This window comes from Stegostoma tigrinum, chromosome 18, assembly GCF_030684315.1.
Source record: "Stegostoma tigrinum isolate sSteTig4 chromosome 18, sSteTig4.hap1, whole genome shotgun sequence".
Taxonomy (NCBI): Eukaryota; Metazoa; Chordata; class Chondrichthyes; order Orectolobiformes; family Stegostomatidae; genus Stegostoma; species Stegostoma tigrinum.
This window is the reverse complement of record NC_081371.1, coordinates 3,497,876-3,523,035: the sequence shown is the minus strand read 5'-3', so window position 1 is coordinate 3,523,035 and position 25,160 is coordinate 3,497,876. Positions and strand designations below refer to the sequence as shown.

At 41.9% G+C, this 25,160-nt stretch overlaps 1 protein-coding gene across 1 annotated transcript in view; it reads left to right on the top strand.

The window, feature by feature from the left end:
- dgki (diacylglycerol kinase, iota) overlaps positions 1-25,160 on the top strand; it is a 193,083-nt gene that overhangs the window by 70,527 nt on the left and 97,396 nt on the right. The window contains exons 8-12 of the mRNA XM_059652275.1: positions 1,500-1,616; positions 10,818-10,892; positions 12,585-12,680; positions 15,085-15,167; positions 24,287-24,347. Of these exons, the coding sequence (XP_059508258.1) occupies positions 1,500-1,616; positions 10,818-10,892; positions 12,585-12,680; positions 15,085-15,167; positions 24,287-24,347 (432 nt within the window). The remainder of the gene's footprint in view (positions 1-1,499; positions 1,617-10,817; positions 10,893-12,584; positions 12,681-15,084; positions 15,168-24,286; positions 24,348-25,160) is intronic.

Sequence of the window (25,160 nt, the reverse complement as noted above, 5' to 3'; positions counted from 1 at the left end):
TAAGGCTGTGCCCTCAGGTCCTAATCATTCCTACCAATGGAAACATCTTCCCAACATCCACTCTGTCCAGGCCATTCAGTATTCTGTAAATTCAATTAGAAACCCACTCGTCCATCTAAACTCCAAGTATAAACCCAGAGTCCTCAAACATTCCTCATATGTTAAGCTTTACATTCCTGGATCATTCTTGTAAACATCCTCTGAACCTGCTCCAGAGCCAGTACATCCTTCCTGAGATATAGGGCCCAGAACTGCGCACAATAATCGAAATGTGACCTGACTAGAGCCTTATAGAGCCTCTGAAGTACATCCCTGCTTTTATATTCAAGTCATTTCAAAATACATGCCAACACTGCATTTTGCTTCCTAACTATTGACTCAACCTGCAAGTTTACCTTGGGAGTTCTCGTCAAGGATTCTCTCAAGTCTCTTTCCACTTCAGATTTCTGAATTTTCTCCCCAATTAGAAAATAGTCCAAGTCTCTATTCTTCTTACCAAAGCGATGACCTTATGCTTTTCCAAGTTGTACTCCATCTGCCATTTCTTTGCCCACTCTCCTTCCCTCCAAATCCTTCTGCGGATTCCCCACTTCCTCAGTACTTCCTCTCTCTACATATCTTTGTATCATGTGAAAACTTAGCCAGAATGTCCTCAGTTACTTCATCTAGATCATTAATCAATGAAGTGAAAAGTTGTGGTCCCAACACTGACCCTTGTGGAACACCACTTGTCACTGGCTGCCATCCTGAGAAAGACCCTTTTATGCCCACTCTCTGCCTTCTGCCAGACAGCCAATCATCTATCCATGCTAGCACCTTGTCTCTAACAAAAGGCTCTTATCTTACTCAGCAGCCTCCTGTGTGGCACCTTGTCAAAGGCTTTCTTTAAGTCCAGGTGAATAGCATCCATTGGCTTTCCTTGGTATAGCCTGCTTATTTACTTCCTCAAAGAATTCTAGCAGAGTGGTCAGATGTGAACTCCCCTTGAAGAAACCATGCTGACTGTGCCCTATTTTACCATATACTTCCAGGTATTCAGAAATCTCATCCTTCACACTGGACGCCAAAATCTTGCCGATGACCGAGGTTAGGTTAATCAATTTGTAATTTTCTGTCTTTTGTCTGATGCCCTTTTTAAACAGGGATGTCACATTAGTGATTTTCCAGTCCTCTGGAACCCTCCCTGAACTCTGGCAATTCCTGAAGGATTGCCCCTAATTCCTCAACTATCTCTTCAGCTAACTCTTTTAGAACACTGGGGTATAGTCCATCTGGTCCTGGAGATTTATCCACCTTCAGACCATTCAGTTTTTCTAGCATCTTCCCCTTGGCAATGGCCACCATATTCAGGTCTGTCCCCTGTCTCTCTTGAATGTTTGTACCAAGGAAAAGAACTGTCCTTACTAAATAATGTTTGGTCAAGGGCAAAGCCATTAATAGTACTTTCGTTGTGAAGATATTTAGCTAATTTTTTTGTCAAATTGCTTTTTCTTTTTCAGTTTCACAATAAAGTGACATGTTTCATGTTGCATCACATCGAAGAGCCGTGTTCGCTAGGTGTGCACGCTGCAGTCATTATCCCCCCAACATGGATTATAAAGGTGAAAAAACCACAGGTATAAAGCAAAGAGCACCATCATCTGTCTCATAGCCATTCTCAGTACTCTTTCCTTGAGGTTCTACATTAGGGAGCCTCATCACGAGGTAGGGATGTCACCATATCAACTATAGCAGCACCATATTCACCCAGAAAATATCCTGGCATATACTAACCAAGATATTTAACCACTTCACTGGCATGTCATGCTCCTTTAAACTGCTTCATGTGGCACTATGCTTTGGCTGACATGGATGCTTCGTTTTAAATAAGGTGGAATATTGAAAGTTAATGAAACTAGTGTTATTGTTAACTGTTTGCTGCATGTCCTTCTATTAAGTGTGCAACATGTCTTCTACTTGAATCAAAGCATGAGCATGGTTAAATACAAGAGATGTAAACACAGTGCATGGAAAGTTCTAACCCAAGTAATTATTGGGTGTTGTTACAACCTTGCTGGATAGAGAAATATGGCTTTGAGGGCCTATGAAAAATAGGCCAGAATGTGAATCACAGGCGAATTCAGTTCCCTAAATATGGACTGGGAAAACTATAGCAGAAAATCTCTGAAGAAATGAATGTTTCTTGAGGTGGTGCAGTATTTCTTCCTTACTCAGTTTAACAAACAACTAACAGTGGTCAGAGGCTTTCCTGGAAAATAGTCTTCAACCACAGCCCAGGTCTTATGCAGAAGTGTAACCATAGGTTCAGTAATTGCAGCAGTATACTCGTGCCTTACTATGTCAAGTTCACTATCTTTTTGCTAATGGTAGCTCTTCTCTCCTGATGTGAGAAGCATTTCCTGTAGTAAATTATCCAGCTGAATAAAATCACCTCAGATCGCCTTTTATTTTGGACTACACTTCAGATACTCACACTCTAAGTCTAGAATGAAGAGGTTATCACCTGGTAAGATGGAGCTAATATCCATTACAGTTTTAGTAATTAGAAAGCACTCTCATTCTTTCTTATCCAATTGTAGTGTTGTTCATGCACGTAGTCAAAGCTTGACTACATCCAAATGGTACAGGACATGTGTCAGCAGTGCAGGAGACATTTCTGAGCTCTTTAACATTGGCTGTAATTGTCCATGGTTGTGGGTTATAAATTTTGCAGAATCAATATGAACTGATTATGCATCCCACGTGTATGCTACGCTTCTCAAACAATTATATTCGAATGTTTCAGTTCCAAGTCATCGCTTTCACTCAGTCTCCTTTCTGCATCAGTTAAGTTGTACTGTGTACTATGATAACGTAATGAATAACTGGCAAAAACAAAGCATTCAGAAGTCGGCATATCAGCAAATGTGACGCAGGCATAAAGGAATTCAAAGGCCACTCAAGGTCATTGAATGAATTTCATGAAGGGGTTAACTTCTGAGGGATGATAAATCTATTTGTGCCAATATTTACTGGCATTTAGAAAAATGAGAAGTGACCTTATTGAAATAAGCAAGATATTGAAGGGGCTTTAAAGGTAAGATGTTGAGAGGATGTTTCTTCTCTCAGGAGAATCTAGAGCTAGTTTCAAAACAAGAGGTATCCCACAAACAGATGAGGAGTAATTTCTTCTCTCAGAAAGTTGTTAACTTTGGAATCCTTTTTGCTAGAAAGCATTGGAAGCTGAGTTATTGAACATATTCAAGGCTGAATTGGGCAGAATTTATTTCTGCAAGGTAGTCTGGGATTATGGGTGCAAACAGGAAAATAGGGTTGAGGTCACAGTCAGGTAAACCATGATCTGTCTGAAAATCGGTGCTAGTTCAAGAGGTTGGTTGGCCTCCTCCTCCTCCTATTTCCTATGTTTTCACTTTCAAGGACTCTGGCTTGACCTCCTCATTTTGTGTTACAACCCAACTTGAAGCTCATAAAGTGTCAGAAAAATGTCAAAGTAGGCAGTAGCTTTGCAGTGTGGAAACATTGCAATTACCATGGTGACTAGATTGCACTGGACTCCCGAGAGAGTGTACCAGCTTTGATCCATGCAAAAGTTATCTATAATTTGTCCAGAAATGGTCAGGACAGGAACTTTGAGCTCTTCCCTTCTGCCGCCATTTAATTCCACTTTGAAGATGTCAAATTGAACAAATCATTTCTGTTCTGAGGAAGGGTCACTGGACCCAAAACATTAACTCTGTTTTATCCTTCACAGATGCTGCCAAACCTGCTGAGCTTTTCGAGCAACTTTGTTTTTGTTCCTGATTCACAGCATCTGCAGTTCATTCGGTTTTTATTGGTGAAAAATCATTGGCTGTCTGGCTAACAGAAATAGCTTTTATATTTTCCAACCTTCTCTGTTCTTTGTTATGAAATTTGGCATTATTCTCGCAGATAACCAATTGCACTGTGCCTTCATAATCTGGATGTCTGGTTACAGCTGGCCTAGGCTCAGAGTAGCAGATGAAACAGCATTTGTGTTAATTGTTTTATCTGTTGGAATTAGTCTTTGGTTTCTTCACAATAATTCCTTCCAATAACTTGAGACTTGAGTCACTTCAGACCTTGAAATGTTACAATTATTAACAAGTTAAATTTTATAAACACAAATCCAATTGTATGCTGGCAAATACTGCTATAAGGGAAAACAATATAAGATTTTTATCTTATATTTCCCTACTTTCTTGGCACTAACTAAGAGTTGGTTAGCTCAAGAAGCTGGATGCCTGGTTTGCAATGCAGTGTGATGCTGACTGCATGGGTTCAATTCCCACATTGGCTGAGGTCACCATGAAGGACTCCCTCCTTGCTCGAGGTGTGGTGACCATTAGGGTAAATCACCATCAGAACACCCCCCCCCTCTCTCTCTCTTTAAAATGAGAGAGCAGCCTAATGTCTTGTGGAACAATGGTGATTTTACTTTATTTCTAGATCTCTATACTCAGATAAAGGTGGGTCACCCATTAAGTTTTTGCTGTGTTGTGTATGAAAATTTACAGGGCAACTATCATCGTGGGGCCCAATAGTAAAATAAATCATGAACATAAAATCTGATTTTAATGTTTATTAGCTCACTGACATTGTGTCACAGGGTTTACTGTGTTTGACATTGCAACAATGGTCATGCAACAGAAAATTTTGCATTATTTGTAAAGTGCTTTAAGAGGTCTAAAGGATACAGAATTGCACATCATTCCCAGATTTGTAAATTTGTGACTTTACAGCATATTTCTGCTTAAACTAGACCTACGTCCCCACACCAATGCATAGATGCTCAAGAAAAGTTTGGTGCCCTTCAACTCCCAATGCATGAATCACTGAAGGCTAGTATGCAGGTACAGCAAGTAATTAGAAAAGCTAATAGAATGTCATTGTTTATTGTGAGGAGAATTGAATACACAAATGAGTTATACAGGACATTGGTGAGGTCATACCTTAAATACTGTGTACAGTATTGGTGTCAACCTTCGAGGAAGGATGTAAATGTATTGGAAAGAGTAATAGACTAACACCTGGAATAAGCATATCGTCTTATGAAGAAATGTTGAACAGGCTAGTCTTTATCCAGTGGAACTTAGCATAAGAGGTGACTTAATTGAAACATCACAATGTGGTAATTTGACTGGACTAGTAATCCAATGCCTCAGATCAATGTTCTAGGGACAAATCTCACCATGGCAGATGAGTAAAATTTCAACTGAGAAAAATACTGGCCCAATGGCGACCATATAACCACTGTCAATCGCAATAAATAACAACTAATGCATTTTAGGAAAGGAAAATGCCATCCTTATGTGGTCTGCTGACATGAGACTCATCGGACAGCAATATAGTTGATTTAACAGCCCTCGAAGCAATTAGGGATGTGCAACAAATGCCAGCCCAGTCAATGACACCCTCATTCAATTAGCAGAAGTTAAAAGGTCCAGAGGAGTCTTCACAGGATGGATCTTGAAAGGATGTTTGCTCCTGTGACAAAATGTGGAACTAGGTATCACTGTTTACAAATAAATGTCATCCATTTAAAACAGAGATAAGAACTTTTTCTCCAGGGTTCATGTACCTTTGGAACTCCCCAAAGAAGCAGTGCTGTTAGATTCTCAATTAGTGAGGGGTGAAAGGTTATCAGGTATAGGCCGGAATGAAAAGTAATCAGATCAGCATGAACCTATTGAATGCTGAAACAGGCTCGAGGAACTGAGTGGCCTCTTCCTGCTCCTAATTTGTATGTTTTGGATGTCATCAACTTTTTAAACTCACCTTAGATTAATGTTAATTCTATCAACGTTTTACTGAACTATGTACTCAGATTCCAAAATCTTTTTCAACTCTGCTTGCTTCTAGGTTCTGATCATTTAGGAAGTACCCTATTCTGTTCTCTTTTTTGCCCAAAGTGAATTACCTTAAATTTGGCCTACAATCATAGGTTTGCCTATTCACTTAATATATTCCTGATGCTTTGCAATGTTAGGTTTCCATCTACATTGCAGCTTGTCTTTGTTCTACCACAAAGGTGCACACGTAGCTTTCTATGCTAGCCTTAAGTCCTTAGTCATTAAGGTGAAGAATTGACACCTCCAGCAACAAAAATCTTTGCAGGATACCACTAGCCGACTTCTGACAGTTGGACTAATTCCCCGTTAGCCTGACTTTCTGTATCTTACAAGATAGCCAATTTCCAAACCAAGCCAACAGATTCTAGTCAATTCAAATTTAGCCAAAATCTCTCCTGAGGGATTTTATCATATTACCCTTGACAGTCTGTTATTAAGTAACATCCTAGGCTATATTTTTCCTAATCCAACCTGTTCAGAGATGTTACAATGGAACATCTCTGGAACAGGTGGGACTTGACCCCAGATCTCATGATTCAGATGTGGGGACACTACCACACCACAACAGCCCTAATCCTAGACATACTCTTGTTCAGAAAACAAAAATTCAAACAGGTATGTCAGGCATATATCAGGCCAGGCAATGCTTCTGATTATCTGAAGATTTTAAGATCGCTGAGTCACATTAATCCTTAATTATAGACGAGTAATTTTCCACCAACAGATGTTAGGCTGACTAGTCTATAATTCACTCTCTCCTCTTTCGTAACCAGGGTCGTGACATAGACAAATTTATAATATAAAGTCCCAGCTCCTGAATGGTGAAAATTTTGAAAGAGAACGGTATCTGTAATCGTCCTCAGTTTGTTTCTTTTAAAACCGTGGGGTGGACAGCTCCTGGGCCTGTCACAACTCAGTGCCTGAGTCTTAATTGGCAAATGCCCATTTTGGTGAGTCAGCCACCCCTGACGTAACATTAGGTCCTGAGATACTCGACGAACGGAAGAGATCATCTAATATTATGACAACATAACTGAAGGTGAAACTGAGAATGGGAGGGGAAAAATATAAGAATTTGCTAAGTTGCCGGTAGAGCAATATCCATGACAGCCGCCACCACTGAAGTGCGAGAAAACGCCAAGCAGACAATCACCCAATTTAAGGTCCAAAAAAAACAGAAATTGTTTTTGTTTCTGATTTACAGCATCCGCAGTACTTTTGGTTTTTAACCTACTTCAAGGTATTTACGGTGTCTCAACTTGTGGGGCACTTCGGGATTATGAATTCCTGCGGCTGTGCGGCCCCTTTAAATCCTCGCGCCTTTTTTTTCAAACGAGGAGGGTGACCTAACGGACAGATTTCGCCGCGCCCCCCGGGCTGGGGGGTTGCCCTCACAATTCTACTTACACCCGTTCGCCCACCCGCCGTTCAACAGTGCTTGAATCCCGCTGATTTTCACTCTGGGATCCGCGGCGCCATACTGGGACCACACGCGAGTAAGGGCATTCGTGTTCATCAGTCAAAGCAAGACAGTTTCTTTCTAAAAAAAAATAACGTGTCCTGATAAAACTGCGGGGCAGGGCAGATAGGATTTCGACCGAGTCTGCCCGGCCTTAAACGTGGCGTCAAACCACTGTGCCACAATTGACCCGGAACCGTAGACTCTCTGGAGTGGGAAAGCACGCTATTTGGCCCATCCAGTCCACACGGACCCTCCGAAGAGCATCGCACCAAAACCCAACCCACTACTCTGTCCCTGTAGCCTTGCATTTCTCACGGCTGACCCAACTAACCTGCACATCCCTGGACACTATGGGCAATTTAGCATGGCTAATCCACCTAACCTGCACACTGGGCAAATTAGCATCGCCAGAGCATCTAACCTGCGCATCTTCAGACCTCTCAGACTTTGGCATTCAAATCAACGTACGCCTACATGGTCATCACAGCCTGAGGTGGAATATGACCCCGATTTTCTAGCTCTTCAGATACAGTGCTGATGGAAGTGGAATTCAAAGAAAGACATTTGACGGGCAACAGATTAGATAGAAGCCCACTGTGGATTCACCAGCAAGTGTATGGTGTAGCAGCAATTATAGAGACTTGGTCCAAACTGGGTATGGTTGGACTTCTTACCTGATGAAAGTCATTCAGGAATGGTGTATGAAGAGAGATTGGATCAGTTTGGACTATATTCACTGGAGTGTAGAGGAGTGGGATGGGGGTTTCACAGAAACCTATAAAATTCTAATAGATTAGACACGACAAACAAATGGCAGCAACAGTAACAACAGCCCTGAGTTAATTGGGACATACCAATGTTGTTTAATGTTAAATCATTTTACCTATTTTGTCAGGTACCTGATATGGAGCGTCCTTCTGCTCCATTGTTTGGCCCTTGTGAAGGCTCCAGCTGATGTTGCTAAACATATTACAAATGCATTAGCACTTTGAGCAGTGCTTCTTGAAATGCAGCTGGGAATGGCAAGGCTGCTACTGCTGCAAATTCTTAGTTGTCACAAGGTGCTGGTGGGCCACTTAAACCATTATAATGGCCTGCCGACAATGGTGTAAGGTGAGGAGTTCTTTGACCCAATGACAATTTGGAATCAAGATTTCTCTGCAAATCAGGATGATGTTTGCTTTGGAAGGGAACGTTATAGTGTTCCCATAATATTTTTGCACTAAGGGAGTTGGAATTGTGATACAAGACCTCCATAATGTGGTCATACCCATTTACATAAGTGGTGAATATCCATTAAATACACTTACTTTGAGTCTCATAAATGGATGGCGTGGAGGCTTTAAATTGTCAGAGAGAAAACTCCTTGTCATACACCACCCATCTTCTGCTCTGCTTGTCACATGGTATTCAGCTATGGTACTCAACAGGGATTGCCAAGTGAGAAATTCTGCAGTGGCCACACCATTGGAGATCTGACAGAAATTACTGAACTTTCTTTTGTTGGAGATGCTCATTATCTGGCACTAAGCAGTTAGGGATGTTACGTGCCACTTTTTAGCCAAAGCTTTGAACAGTTTAGGCTAGTGTGAGCTGCTTTGTGAGTTGTAAATGCAGCCAAACACTGTAGAGTAGCCCTATGTCTGACCTTATAACAGAAGGTAGCTCATTAATGAAGCAGTTGAAGATGATTGGTCAGTGTGAGTAACTCGTGCAGTGAGGTCTTGGAGCTGAGATTGTTGGTCTCTAATTTTCCATTCAGCCATTTTACTTTCTGTAATGGTATGACTCCAATACTGCGGGAGTTTACTACTAATTCCCATTTGTTTGCCATTTTGGTGGTGCTCCTTGATTAAATATGGTCACATGAATATGGTCACATGGTCTTTTGTTGAAAGGGGCAGTTCCATCTTTTGTCTTCTGACATTCAGCTAATGCTCGTGATGGGATCTGGACCCAAGTCTACCTGTAATGCTAACCTTAACCCTAATTGAAATGAAGGACCAATGAGGAGGTGTCTGTGACACTGTCTTGCTTGATAGTACTGTTGATGTCGCCTTTCACCATTTTACTGGTCATTGGATAGTAACTGGTTGTTTTGGAATTGTCCCAATTTTTGTAGCTTGCATAAACCTGGGCAATCTTTTGACATGTTAGATAGCTGTACTTGAGTAGTGTATCTAGCAGAAGAACTCTGGCTCACATTCTTAGTATTTTAGTTGGAATGTTACATGATCTGATAGCTTCTGTACCCTTTCAGTGTCCTCACCTGCTGGAGCAAATCAGACTGGCTGAATATTGATTGGCAAGCTCAAGTGACAGACAAGTTGCACCTCACAATTTTGCTAAATTCCAAATAAGAATCCGGCCATGTTCCTTACACCCACATGTTAGAATCCATCCTGGTTGAAGATAGTGATGTCCATCATAATGTGACTATCCTGGATTTTCCAGGACTGTCCAGGTCTTGAGGCCCATCTCTGTGTTTGACCCCTACAAGGACACAATTTGTCCAGTAATTTCAGTTCGCACGCCTTTCCCTGAAGCACACCGCACCACCTCCCCAAAATCTCTCATCAGCTTTGGTAGTAATAATGCTTCCACTCCAACACCAAAGTGACCGTCATTGCCATGAATTTCACCCTGATTCATGGAGCATCCTCCTGAATTAACATTCTTTATTGCCTGTGACAGGGTTGGGGGTATTGACCTTGATTTGTATTCATATTCTACTGCTGTTTACTTCTTGCTGAATATCTTATACTTTGTATTATCTGTTATACAGGTTTTCTAATGGCTCAGAACTGGAAAATGCCTTACTAATTAAGTATATTGCATAAAACGGTAATGATTTGTGCAGTTTCATTCTCTGGTCTTTGCAGGGTTAAGCTAAGACCAGGCAGTGATAAGGAAACAGCCTCAGGAACTAATAGCCCTGGTAGCAGAGAAAAGAAAGAAAATCATCCAGATTTCCAATCCTGGTTAATGTCCAATGACTCTTACTAGAAAGTATAAGTCTATGAGCATCAGTTAAAAGTGACTTGTGGCACAGAATACTTGTTTCCACAGTCATGCAGTCACCCACAGTTGCTGCTGACTAGTGATGAATAGCCGCTTGGTCAAGGCATGAAGAGCTGTTGATTCATGTGAAGCCATGTAACACGAATAGAAGAAAATACATCAGAGAATAATTAGACTGTTACTTTTGATCGAAGTAAGAATGTCTAGCGATACATCAAACAGAATATTTTCAATAGAATTCAACAGTGTTTAACCATTTTGGTTTGTGTCGTGATTTCTGAGGAGCACTGCACTGCAAACCAGATTAAGTATGTACAGGGGATGTTTCTTTTGCTTTACGATGACAGGAAAGCGGCTTTTTAGATCAGTGTCATGTTTGCTTCAGAGGGCAATTACATCTCTGTCAGTAAGCAACGCTAAACATCTGTGGTGACATCCTGTTTCTGATCATTGCCTCTGCACAGAACTCCTTCAAGTCTTCAAGTAGAAGGAAAAAGAGGACATCATTGAAGAGAAAAACCAGCAGGAAAGGAGCGGACGTGAGTCAGGCCAAGGAACTGGTTTATACTTAATTTTAGAGAGAGGATTGCCTCAAGGGGTCCCATTAAAAGCCACAATTTTAACTTCCCTCTAAGGCCTTATGTTTTACATACATTGCTTAAACCCAGGGAGTTATTGAGTCACATGGTTTGGGGGAGCTAATTTAACTCCAGAAAGGATACAATAATTAAACAAAGGGTTATTAAATCCAAAAAGACATGTGACCATTAATTAAAGGGCAGTATAACCAGTGCAAGATAGAACTATTAATCCAAAGCATACTATGTCCATTAAGAGGGAGTTTTTAACCCTAGGGTACTATGCTGTTTATTTAAGAGACTCTTCATCCAGCAATTATCAAACCTAACCATGCAAGCCATCTGATTTGACTTCAATAAGAAAAACAGCCATTAATCCCTGGAATTTCTTGAGGTTTTCAGAAAGTTGTATATCTTAACAAGGTATCATTTAGATGTCTGGGGTGTCATTCTAACTGGTAAATGTTTAGATGGTTTGTGGTGTTAGTTCACTTCCAGACAGTAGAACATCACATCCTAATAACCTTCTAAGCTCTAACTGTACCTGCCTGACGCTCCCTCAGAGACTCCCCTGCTCTCCTCATGTAATTTTGATGATGTTTGATTGTTAAAAACATGTCCATAAAGAGAAGGTATCCACCAACATTTTTGGCAGGAACACCAAGGTAAGAAAGAATTCCCCATGCCAAGTTTAGATCTAGAGTCTGAATCAAGGGGAATGTTAGCCTGGGAGGGAGTGCTGTTTAATTAATGTCCCTTTACCAGTTCTTAAAATTACACACGTCTTCATAAATAACATGGCAGAAAAGAAAACACACACAATTCAACTCATTGTTGGATCATCTTGTCTGCAGCAGGCATAGCAAGTGCAGTATTTCACTTGCATTCAGCATCTTTGGCCAGTCCACATTATATTTTTTTGTTAACATGATTCAGGTCTGCTGCAGGTCCACAGGGCTACTCAACAGCAGTGAGACCTGATGACATGGAAACAGACATAACCTGAAATTTGAAATCCACCAGACAGCAATGATGTGCACTTTTAGGATTACTGAGATTGTTTTACAACCCATCTGACCATAGCCCTCACGCTGAGGGCACTTCCCAACAAGGTGACAAATTTTCTGTTAACTTCACTGGTGCAAAGGAACTACTGCTGTGTAACACCTCTGCTGGAATTTGTAATCCAAGTTTTTGGCTGCCCAAGTAACACATTGAGTGCATGTTGGGTGAGAACAGCATCGGGCTTGGCTGTGATATCCCCCTTGGTCAATGAACCTGCCCACACACTGTCAAGATCTGCACATGAGGGTAATGAAGTATCAGAGGATGCACAATACCTGTGCCGAAGTGACTGAAAAATGAAGGGAGAACCTTTGCGAGGAGCCGGTGGTGGGGAAGTGGGATGTGATTTGAGGCAAATGACACTGTACACATCTTTGTGATATTGAGGGGATGAGGGTGAAATTTACTCAGGTTTCACATTAGGGGTTGACAGTGTGCAGAGCATGTTGGCCTCCCACAGCTCATGGTGGTACATGTACATGTTTAATTTCAGATGGGCAGGGCAGCTACTGGATCATATACAGTGCCGCCTAGTTCCCAATTGGAGGGGGCTTACCTTGATTAATGCCTTGAGTCTTGTTTTTACAGGAAAGCAAATGGAAGCCATTTATAATCAAGCCCATCTCATCACCCTTGATGAAACCACTTCTGGTGTTTGTAAACCCAAAGAGTGGCGGAAACCAGGTTAGTTGGAGGACAGATGCTAAAGAAAGGCATGGGGCAGCCACTAGAATTGATCTACCCACCAGCTCACTCATCAACTCAATATCCACATATTAATTCACCGCTGCTGGATTAATTCTCATTTTAACACACTGTTTTACAATCCTGCGTGGCATGTACACTTTCTCAAAACCATCTACATTTTGGAAAAAATCTCTGGACTAGCCATTTATACCCACATCCCACAAGTGAATTAAAACATGTGTATTTGCTTCTGGCCCTATAGAAAGCATACCAGGCAGCATTTGTGATCAAGAAATGGTATTTGCCTACCTAGTTTTCCTATTAATTGTCTTACTGTGGGTTGCTGGATTGCTCTCTGTATGGACGAGACAAGTTTTTGAAGCTGCCTCCCTTTCCATTATGTGGCACAGGCTGAGTCTGGTGCAAAGTTCAAGATTTAATGTTTTGTTATGCCTCCTCCCAAATCATTTGGCTTTGAAATGTCCCTGTGGAACCTCCACAGGCGTAACTTCCTGTTGGCTGTGCTCAGAGGAGTGTCATGCTGTGTCTATCACTGTGTGTATGAGACTGTCGTGTGTGTGACGCGTGGTGAAGGGATCAGGAAGGGTCCCTGGAGAAGAGCAGGTGAAGTCCCTGGTCTTTCCATTTGAAGGCCCTCCAGCCACAAAGAAGAGCAAACTCAATTGATGGAGCTCTTACCTGAGTTTCCTGCACCACCTCATATTTTTGCCATTCCAGATCTTGACCACCAAAACAGGTCAGTTTCTGGTTAATAAATGTATATGTAGAATCTTTAAATATTACTTCTTCTGACAGCATACTTTAAAAGTCATCAATATTCAACTCTGAGTGGTTGGAAATGAAGGTGCACTTAAATTAATGACTGTAAAAAGAAAGGAGGTGTGACAATGTTCCACATAAGAGATTCGCATGTAAAATTAAAGCACCTGCGACTTGGGTTGGTTTGTTCACATGGATAGAGAACTGGTTGGCTTACAGGAGAGAAAGAGTAGAAAGAAACATGTTTATCTTCAAGTGGCAGCCACTGACTAGGGAGGTACCTCAGGGATCAGTGCTGGGACCCCAACATGATTTAGATGAGGGAATTAGGTGTCATATCTTCAAGTTTACTGATGACAGAAAGCTGGGTGAGAAGGTGAACTGAGGGGGTGCAGAGACACTTCAGTGTGATTTGAGCAAGTTAAGTAAGTGGGCAAAAGCATGGCAGATGCAGGATATTGCATACAAATATGAGGTTATAAACACTTTGGTAGAAAAAATAAGCAAGCAGATTAGTGGAATGGTGATAATTGAGAAAGGGGGAAGTGCAACAATGTCTGGGTTCATCAGTTGCTGAAAGTAAGCATGCAGGTGCAACAGATAGTGAAGAATGCAAATTGTATGTTGGCCTTCATCGCAAAACAACTTGAGTACAGGAGCAGGGACATCTTGCTACAATTATACAGGGCATTGCTGAGATCACAACTGGAATATTGTGTGCAGTTTTGGTCTGCTTATCTGAGGAAAGCTGTTCTAGCTATGAAGAGAATACAAAGAAGATTTACCAGACTGATTCCTGTGATGGTGGGACTGATGTACAGGAATAGACTGGATTGCTTAGGACTAAATACACTAGAGTTTCAAAGAATGAAGTGGGTAGGGTTGCTCCCACAGAAACCTATAAAATTGTAACAGGAATTGACCAGGTAGATGCAAGAAGGAAGTACTCAATGACCAGAGAGTGCAAGACCAGGATAAAGGTTAACCTTCTAGGACAGAAATAAGGAAAGAACTTTTCACCTAGAGAATTGTTAGACTATGGAATACTCTACCACAAGAAAGTGATGATATTGAAACATCAAAGACTTTCAATAAAAATTCAGATAATAGTTCCTAGGGCTAATGAGTTTAAAGGGTGTGGCGAGAAAGCAGGATCAGGGCGTTGAGTCGGATGTTCTACCATGATCAGTTTGGATGGTTGAGCAAGCTTGAAGGCTGAATGGCTTACTCCTGCTCCTATGTTCTATATTTCAACAATATGTCTCTTTGGTGTGATTATGCAGTGTCACTTTGACTCGGATGACTGTGTCCATTCCCAGGTTACAGATTTACCACCAATACACACCATTAATAAATCCCATGCCTCTCTGTTCTGATACAGTTTTGGGCATTTCTTCCATGAACTGGGGAACTGAAGATGCAACTGCTGGGCTGTCTGGAAGATAGGTCTGGAACTAGCACATTTGTGACTTGAAAGTTGCATATTACTCTTCCTATTTGACCAGGCGTTCTGTCAAAGGAACTGATGAATGCTCATTGCTGACCTGGCTTTTCACTGTCTTTTGCTGTTTTGTCATTTATACCTTTTCTCTGGGTTGTTTTTTTTTTCTCCTACTCTCAGGGGACTAAGGTCCTCCAGATGTTCATGTGGTGGCTAAACCCACGGCAAGTCTTTGACCTCTCACGTGGAGGACCAAGAGAAGCGTAAGTGAAGATGACCCACGCATTATCAACATCCATGTATTGTCTGGAGAGTTGAATAGACGTTGGCTTAAATATATTTAGCATCTAAATACAGTGTCTACCTGCAAATACTACTGTCAATAATATTTCTTTTAGTATCAGGTATTTTGTGGAGTGCTACTTTGCTGTTCATTCTCTCAAAAAGACCTCTATCACTGATGAATGTGAATGCAGATTTTAACATAGTATCTAGTTAAGAAGCTAAAGTACTGTGGAGATTTGAAATAAAAATGATCTGAAAGCAAATGCTGGAGGAAATCAGATCTGGTAGCATCAGTAGGGAAGGAAACAGAGTTAACGTTTCAAGTCCAGTATGACTCGTCTTCAGAATTGAAAGAGGCTGGAAAATGATCAGGGGAGCTAGTGGAACAGATAGTGTGGGTGTCTATGGCAAAAGTCAAAGTGAGTGGTAGTGGTAATAGGAAAGCAATATAGATGAAGAATAGGTGCTAATGGTAGATGGTAATAGTAGAAAAGAAGGTTTGCTCTGCTGAGAGCAAACCTATGCAAACAAGACATTGTGCAGGTGGGAGTGTAATCAGGGGATTACTCCCCCTTTGGTTATTCCTCCATTCATCTTCCACAGAAACCACAGACCTTCTGAGTTTCTTCAGAACTACTTTTTTGTTTTAGTTAAACGACTGCCTGACTTACAAATTGCATAATACAGGACTGGCTGACAGTACCACCCAGTATAAGATTAACTATGCTACCATCTGCATTCTCAGGTGGAAGAAGGGACATGGATAAGTATTCAACACAATTCAGGAAAAGATTTAATTTATGCAAACTATATCAATGAATATAGTTTTCACAGAAATTGATCACAGATAATGGTTCAGGTACCATATTAGCAATTGAGAACCTGGTAAATGTCTAATAATTGTATTAAGTTAGTGGTTATTAATTGGGGGAGCTACCCTATGCTTACATGTGTAATAACAGTTTGGAAGAGTATTTGAGATCATTGATAATGGGAACTGCGAACTGCAGATGCTGGAGAATCCAAGATAATAAAGTTTGAAGCTGGATGAACGCAGCAGGCCAAGCAGCATCTCAGGAGCACAAATGCTGACGTTTCGGGCCTAGACCCTTCATCCTCTCTGATGAAGGGTCTAGGCCCGAAACGTCAGCTTTTGTGCTCCTGAGATGCTGCTTGGCCTGCTCTGTTCATCCAGCTTCACACTTTATTATCTTGGAAGAGTATTTGTTAGTTGGAACTGTGTAACATGCAATGTGTCTGATTGTCAGTAAATGAAAGCTTACAAAGTTAACCTAACCTTCATTGGTTGGCTATCTGAGGTTTACCAGAAGTCATTGGCACTACATTTGGATCAGCCATGCCAATTTGCTAGGTGCTGTGCATGTCCTTGGTTTACCCATGGTGTGGTCACACATCTCTAGTGTGACTTGTGCTGCACTGTACGCTGGTGAGGTCATTAGCAAAAGCATAGGGAGGTCCCACTGGACATAGACAGAGTGGAGGAGGATCTTACACCAATCAGTAGTTTGGATGCTGCTGCTGCCTTCTTGGAGCTCAACTCTCAGCTGTGGTCCTCTCTTTATTCTCAGTCAGATGAACAGACAGCAGATATAGCCCCCACACACACAGCCAATGCTATATAAAGGGATCTTGATTACTATCAGTTTAATTATTGATGATTTTCAAAGGCTATTGCAATATTTGCATACAGGTTTGGTAGTCTTCTCAAGAGCTACTAAAGCTCACAGGGAATGTGGCTGCTCCACATAGACACTTCATTTCAAAATTTCCTCACAGATTAGGGGCAATCTTGGTGTATGTGGTATAGTCACTGCATTAGTAATCCACCAATAATGCCCTGGAGACACACATCCAAATTTTTCCATGATATCTGATAGGATTTCAAAGCATAAATCTGTAATTTAAGGCTATTCAGAATGACTGGTAACCTTGACAACAATCACTGGTTCTAAGAATCAGTCAAGTTCAGAAATCCCCTTTGGGGATAGAAATCTGTTGTCCTCACTCAGCCTGACTACGTATGTCTCCAGATCTACAGCAATGTGGTTAACTCTTATCTGCTATCTGAAATGTCCCTCACAACACCAAGATTAGGGCCACGAATAGTAGAATAATAATTTACTGTTTCTTCGTATTTTACAAAAAAAAATTAAGTGTTTAAGTTATTGCACCATGGTGCCTATATTATTAACAGAAGGCATTGACGAGAAACTCTTTGTAAAAATTTAAGGCAAAGTCCATCTTAGTTCATTCTCGGCTCCTGGGTTCAGGAAAAGATAGTACTGCTGCAGCAAGCTGACAGAGCTGGTACCAAATAAAAAGACTGCCACGCCGGGCCACTGGAATACCAGGCAGGAAGCAGGCTATCCATGCCAGATTGCTGGAATCTTCGGTCATAAGACACTGCAGAGTGCTGGAGCCCCCCCAAGGGCCCACCTTGTCACTGATCTTGGGCTGGGAGACATCGCAGAAGCTGCCCAAAGGAATCCAGGTTGAAACCACTTCCTTGCTGAAGCTGCTGCTGACCCAGACCAATGGAATTCCAGGCTGTGCTGCCAGAATAAACCGCTGCCAGAGTAGATCACCACCAGACACGGCCGCAATGGCCACGAGGAACTGCCATCACCATCGCAGCAGCCATTCGAATCCAACCGGGGCAGACGGTGAAATTTAAATATGAAAAGATCTGGAATAATGACCTGCCTAATGGCAATCATGTAACCATGTTGATTATCATTTTTTAAAAAACCCATCTGGCTCACTAATGTCCTTTGTGGCAGATTACCTTCTCAGGTTACCAGATGTTACTCAGTCTGGCCTACATGTGACTTCAGACCCATAGCATTGTGGTTGACTGTGGGCAATTAGGTACAGGTGATAAATAGTGCACGCATCCCAAACTTGAATAGAAATCCTCTTAGAGTCATATACAGCATAGTAGAAGACCCCCCGGTCCAACCAGTCCATACCGACCATGATCCCAAACTAAACTAGTCCAACCTACCTGCATGTGGCCCATTTCCATTCAAACCTTTGCAACTCATGTACTTATCCAAATGGGTTTTAAATTTTGAAAGAATACTTTGTTGCTTTATAGACACTGTTTTCTACTCTACATACATTTTTCGGCACTGAATAGACCATTTTATGATCTGTAAAATCATAAAGAATGGCAGAGCAGACTCGAAGAGCTGAATGGCCTTCTCCTGCTCCAATCTTCTATGTATGTATCCATGTGAAAATGTTGCTTCACAATGAATCTGAAGAAAGGGTTTGTATTAATGGTCACCAATGCTACCCAGTGACATAGTTAAAAAGAGAGATGAGTTTCTCATAGCAGAAGTTCTGAGGGTCACTGGACCCAAAACGTTAACTTTGTTTCTTTCCTTCACAGATGCTGCCAGACCCGCTGAGCTTTTCCAGCAACTTTGATTTTGTTCTCCTAGCAGAATATAGGGAGTTCAGAAATAAATTATAAAGCTGACCCTCAAAGGCATTAAATGTGAAAGATAAAGATATAGGAGAATAAACTGTAGGAATGAGTGGTTAGAGAAATGATAGAGGAGGGTATCTTTGCAAGGGTAATACAGTGGTGTGAAGTTAAAATAGAATGACATGGAGATGGGAACCTGAGAAGAGACACAAGTAAGGGAAACAAAGTTAGAAACGAAAAATAGAAAAATATAAAGCGCACGTGGAAGGCAGAGGAACGAGGGTTGGTAGCCAATAGGGCCATGGTACAAGAAAAGTTTTTAGAAATCTAATCTACTATATTCGAATGTGTGGACCATTTGCAATGAGCTGGATGAATTAATAGTACAGATAGTTGTAAATGGGTATGATATGATTTCAATTGCAGAGACATGCTGTGAGTGACCAAGGCTGGGAAATAAATATCCAGGGCTATTCGATTTTTAAGAACGACAGGCAGAAAGGAAAGGGAGTTGGAAGGGCATTGTTAGTAAAGGATGAAATCAGTACAACTGTGAGAAATGATGTTATTTCAGAAATTCTGTATCTAAAATCAGCCTGGGTGGAAAGGGCAAAGTGGATGACTTTAAGCTTTATATGGATAGGTTAAACCACATTAGCAACAATACTGAGGTGAATGAATTCCCGAAATGTTTACAAGGTGGTTTTTAAACCAGTATGTTGTAAAACCAACTTAGATGTAGGCCAGAGAACCTGACCCGAAATGTCAGCTTTCCTGTTTCTCTGATGCTGCCTGACGTGCTGTGTTCGTCCAGCTCCACACCTTGTTATCTTTGACTCCAACATCTGCAGTTCTTGCTATCTCAGATGTAGGCCATCCTAGGTTTAGTTCTGTACAATGAGAAGAGGTTCATTAATAATCTTATTTTGAGAAGTCCTTTAGGAAAGAGTGAACATAGCATGATAGAATTCTTAAAAATAAAACTGGAAAGAACTGCAGATGCTGTAAATCAGGAACAAAAACGGAAGTTGCTGGAAAAGCTCAGCAGGTCTGGTAGCATATGTGAAGATAAATCTAGAGTTAACGTTTTGGGTCCAGTGACGCTTCTTCAGAACTGATGGCAGCTAGGAAAATGTTGGTTTATTTGCAGGAGATAGGGTAGTGGGAGGGGCTACGGTGTAAACAATTGTTGGGATAAAGCCCAAAGACAGGGAAGAACAGTTGGGCAGGTAAAGAAGTTGATAATGATCTGGGCAGGAGGGTGAATAGCTGTTAATAGGAACTGTTGGTGACTAACAATAGGTAGGGTGTAATGGCACACTGTGTCATAAGGCCTGTTGTGTGGACTCGGGCTAGGATATGGGAGAGTCTAGGCCCTGAAATTATTGACCTCAATATTGAGTCTGGAGGGTTGCAGAGCTCCCAAGCAGAAAATGAGGTCTCCCTACTTATCTTCTGACCTTGACTCAGTCTTTTCTTCCCTGGTCTAGTCCCTGCGCACGTATATCTGTGATTCCTCTAACGATCTACACCAGTTTCAAAATTTCCGGTTTGCAGGCTCCAGCCGCCTTCTATTTTATGAATGTGCAATCCTTTTAACACATCCATCCCCTATCAGGATGGTCTCAGGGCTCTCTGCTTCTTCCTGGAGCAAAGGCCTGAACTGTCCCCATCCACCACCACCCTCCTCCACTTGGCCGAGCTCTTCCTCACCCTCAGTATCTTCTCTTTTAACTCCTGTCATTTTTGTCAGGTCAGAGGTGAGGCCATGGGTATACTCATGGCCCAGTTATGCCTGTTTCTTCATGGAGCATGTGGAACAGTCCTTGTTTCAGTCCTGTTCCGGCTGCCACCCACAATGCATTCTCTGACATATCAATGATGTCATCGGTGCTGCTTTCCCCTGTCATCCAGAATTGGAAAAGTTCATCGATTTTGATTCCAGTTTTCACCCTGCCCTCACTTTCACCTGGTCTATCTCTGACTCCTCCTTTCCCTTCCTTGACATCTTTGTTTCCATTTCTGGGGATAGGCTGGCCATAGATATCCACTTTCAACCCGCTGACTCCCACAGCTACTTGGACTATACATCCTTGCGCCTTACTTTCTGCAAAGACTCCATTCCATTCTCTCAGTTCATTCGTCTCCATCACATATGTCCGGATGAGGCCAACTGCGACAAGAGAGCCTCTGCAATGTCCACCTTCTTTTCAACCAAGGATTCCCCAGCACAGTTGTCAGCAGGACCCTCAACCGGGTCAAACCCATCTCCCATACTTGGGCCATCATCTCCTGACTTCCCTTCTGCAACAGTGATAAAGGGTTCCCCTTCTGCTTATCTACCATTCCATCAGTTTCCAAATCCAGAAGATCATCAGGCACCATTTCTGCCACCTCCAGCAAGATAGCAGCACCAGACACATATTCCATTCCTCTCCTTGTCCACCTTTCACAGGGAACATACCCCTTGGGACACCCTGGTCCACTCTTACTTCAATCCCAGCAACCCATACCCCCTCCCCACCCCACAACACCTTACCCTGCAACTGCAGAAGATGTAAACACTTGTCCATTTACATCCTCCCTCCTCAGTATCCAAGGGCCCAAACATACCTTCCAGATGAAACAGCACCTTATCTGCACTTCCCACAATCTCACAACTTGTTCTCTTGTACATTGGAAAAGCAAAGTGGAGACTGAATGACTGTTTCGTAGAACATTTACATTCTGCTTGCAAAAATGATCTTGAGCCTCCAGATGCCTGCCACTTTAACCCACCACTCTGTTTCCTGGCCAACATCTCTGCCTCAGGCTTGTCACAGTGTTCCAGCGAAGCTCAGAGAAACTTGGGAGAACAACCCCTCATTTTCTGCTTGGGGACTTTGCAGCCTTCTGAACTCAAAATCGAGTTCAGTAATTTTAGGGCCTGAACTTTCCCATGTTCTGGCCCCCTACCTGATACACCAAGTCTTGTTATCACATAGTCTGTCATTATACGCTACCTATTGTTAGGCATCAACAAAAGCCATAATGGTGGGGGTCACCAACCAAATTTACAGCTGTTCACTTCCGGATTTGTTTGTTAATGGTTGGTATATGGTGTCCAGCACTACATGTTTGTTAATGGAGATCCAGTTTGAGTGCCGGGCCTCCAGGAATTCTCTTGTGTGTCTTTGGTTGGCTTGTCCTAGGATGGCTACATTGTCCCAGTCAAATTTGTCCCTCTTTGTCCATAAGTATTGAAATGAGTGATAGTTGGTCATGTCTCTTGATAGCTAGTTGGTATTCATGAATCTGATAGCTGGTTTGTCCTCTGTAATGTTTTTGGAAGTCTTTGCATCGTATCTCACAAATAATGTTGGTTCTGTTAGTTGTGGTTGTTGGATCCTTTATTCTTGTCAATGGCTGTCGTAGTGTAACTGTCGGCTTGTGGGCTACAAAAGGAGTTGCATCAAAACACTGTTCAAGTAAGTTGCAACACATTGCAGCATCTCAGAGGGAGCAGAGTAATCTGGTGGTCATTTCAGATATGTTCTTGTGTGGCCAGGTGACTGGTATCTTTGGACATGTTGTTTTCCCTGTTATGGTCTGTAGCGTAGGTATCAACGAACCCAGCTTTTCGGGTAACCGTTGTTTCCAAAGATGCTGTATAGATGTTCTTCCTTTGCTTTGCATAGCTCTGAGATGCTGCAATGTGTTGCAACTTACTTGAACAGTGTTTTGATGCAACTCCTTTTGTTGGTATTGGGATGATTGCTATTGCAGTTGACTACCTGATCTGTATGGGTGGCCTCCCTGTCTACGCTGCTCTGGAGCTCACCATTGGCCATACATTCAACCACTTCGACACTAACATATTGTACTCTTCTTCCCTGGTGAATGTTTTGTGGGTGGGGATGTTGATTATGAGTAAACGGATTTCTTCCAGTTTAGAGAGTTTGATAATTACAAAGGTGTCATCTACATAGCGTATCCATAGTCTTGGTTGGATGGTGGGAAGTGCTGTCTGTTCCTGTCTTTGCATTATGGCTTCTGCAATTAATCCTGATATTGATGATCCTTTGGGTGTTCTGTTGATTTATCCATATATCTTGCTTTTGAAGATGAAGTGGGTTGTGAGGCACAGATCCAGTAATTTAAGAGTGCTGTCAAATCTGTGCCTCAGATTTGACAGAACCAATAGATCTGGTGTATTTGGATTTTTAAATAATTTTCAATGAAATTCCACAAAGGGGATTACTGTGCAAGATTAAGCACATCAAATTGTTAATACTATACTGGCATGGATTGGGAATTGGTTAACAGACAGGAAATAGAGAGTACCATAGAATCCCTACGGTGTGGAAGAAGACCATTCAGCCCATCAAGTCCACACCAATCCGCTGAAAGCATCCCTCCCAGACCCACCCCCTATCCTATACCTGTAACCTTGCACTTCCCATGGCTAATCTTCCTGGCCTCCACATCCCTGGATAATATAGCAATTTAGCATGACCACAGACCTGTGGCTGGAGTGCTAACCGCTGAACCTCCATGTGTGGGTGATGATGGCTACAGATCAGTCCTTGGGGCCCAGCTGTTCACAATATATATCAATGATTTGGAAGAGTGAATCAAATGCAATATTTCCAAATTTGCTGATGACTTAAAACTAGGTGGGAGTGTGAGAGGTGAGCAATATGTATAACTGCTTCTTGGTGACTTAGGAAAGTTGAGTGAGTCGGCAAATGGATGGCAGATGGCATAACATTGATAGTTGTCAAATTATTCACTTTGATAGAAATAGAACAGCAGAGTATTATTTAAAAGACGATTGATTGGGAAAGATTAATGTACGGTGAAACCTGCGTATCCTCAGGTACCACTCACTGAAAGGAAGCATTCAGTTGCACAAGCAGTTAGGGAGACAAGTGTTTATGTTGGCCTTCCTTGTAAGAAGTTTTGAGTACAGGGCAAGTAATTCTTACTGAGGCTGTACAGGGCCTTAGTGGCTGTATACCTTGGTGTGGGGTGTGCAGTTTTGGTCTCCTTATCTATGAAAAAAATGTGCTTTCCATAGAGGAAGTGCAGCAAAGATTCACCACACTGATTTATAGGATGTCAGGTCCATTATCCAAGGAGACAGTGTATCAACTGGTCCTATGTTCACTGGAGGTTTGAAGAATGAGAGGGGATCTCATAGAAACATATAAAATTATGACAGGACTGGACAGCCTGAAGTGATCATGCTACCCCTGGCTAGGACGTTGTAGAATAAGGTCCCAACGCCACATGATACTGGGTAGTCCATTTAGGGAAGAATTGAGGATATTTGCTTCCCTCAGAGAGAAATGAACCAGTGGAATTCTCAACCACCAGAAGTCTGTGGAAGCCAACTTCCTGAATATATGTAAGAAAGGAATAGATTTCCAGACACTAAAAGTGAAGGAATATGGGGAGAGAACTTGAGTATGGCATTGAGATAGAAAGTTAACCAAGAACATGCTGAGTAGCAGAATGGGCTCAATGGGCTAAATGACCAAGTCTTTCTGTGTTTCAATGATATACGTTAGCTTGGGGTCTGTTGACCCTCTTGATTTAACTGTTAGTTTACAAGTCATGTGTTTCACTGAATCACACAAACATTTTCTGTTTCCTGAACAGCTTGGAACTGTATCGAAAGGTCGCAAACCTCCGGATCCTGGCCTGTGGTGGAGATGGAACGGTTTGTAATTTTAGCAAATTAAACATTTAATCTGTGGGATCAAAAAGACATGAACCATTTTGTTCTCATGCATGATTGGTCAGAAGGTGTTGTAGTGTTTGGGATTGCTGGGGAGATACAAGAGTAGGAGCAAACCACTAGGCTCCTCGAACCTACTTCACCTTTCAACTGTTGTGGTTGATATTGTGCCTCAACACCATTTTCCTGTACTATCCCATATCTCCCTTATCAAAGAAGTTATCCATTTCTCTTGAACTTACTCAAGATTTGATCCTTAATAGCCCGTTGGTGTAGAAAATTCCAAAGATTCACCACTTTCTGGATGAAAAGAAGTCATTCTCATCTCAATCCTAAACAGCCTGCCCCTGATTCTGATGTGTGTTCCTTGGTTCTAGATACTCGCAGCCAAAGGGAAGACATCGTTCCTGTACCTACTCTATCAAGTCCAGTAAATATTTTGTAGATTTTAATGAAATCACCTCATAATTTTCTAAACTCTGGAGAATACAGTCTCCAAGCAGGAGAGTTCTACCATCCCAGAAACCAGTCTGGTGAATCTTTGCTGCACCGTCTCAGTGGCAAACAAAGCCTGAGCTTCTGGCTGAATTTTGGCCCTCTGATTTTTCTTCCTGGGTGTATCTAGAAATTTGGCCCAGCTGAACAGAATTGCATAGATCTAAGGGTCAGATGTTTGGTTAATTCATTGTTTAGGAGTCCTGGAAAGAGCCTTTGTACCCTCTATGCTGGTCTGTGATTTGATGCTCGCAAAATTCTTACAGGACTTGATGGGTTAGAGTGGGAAGGATGTATCAT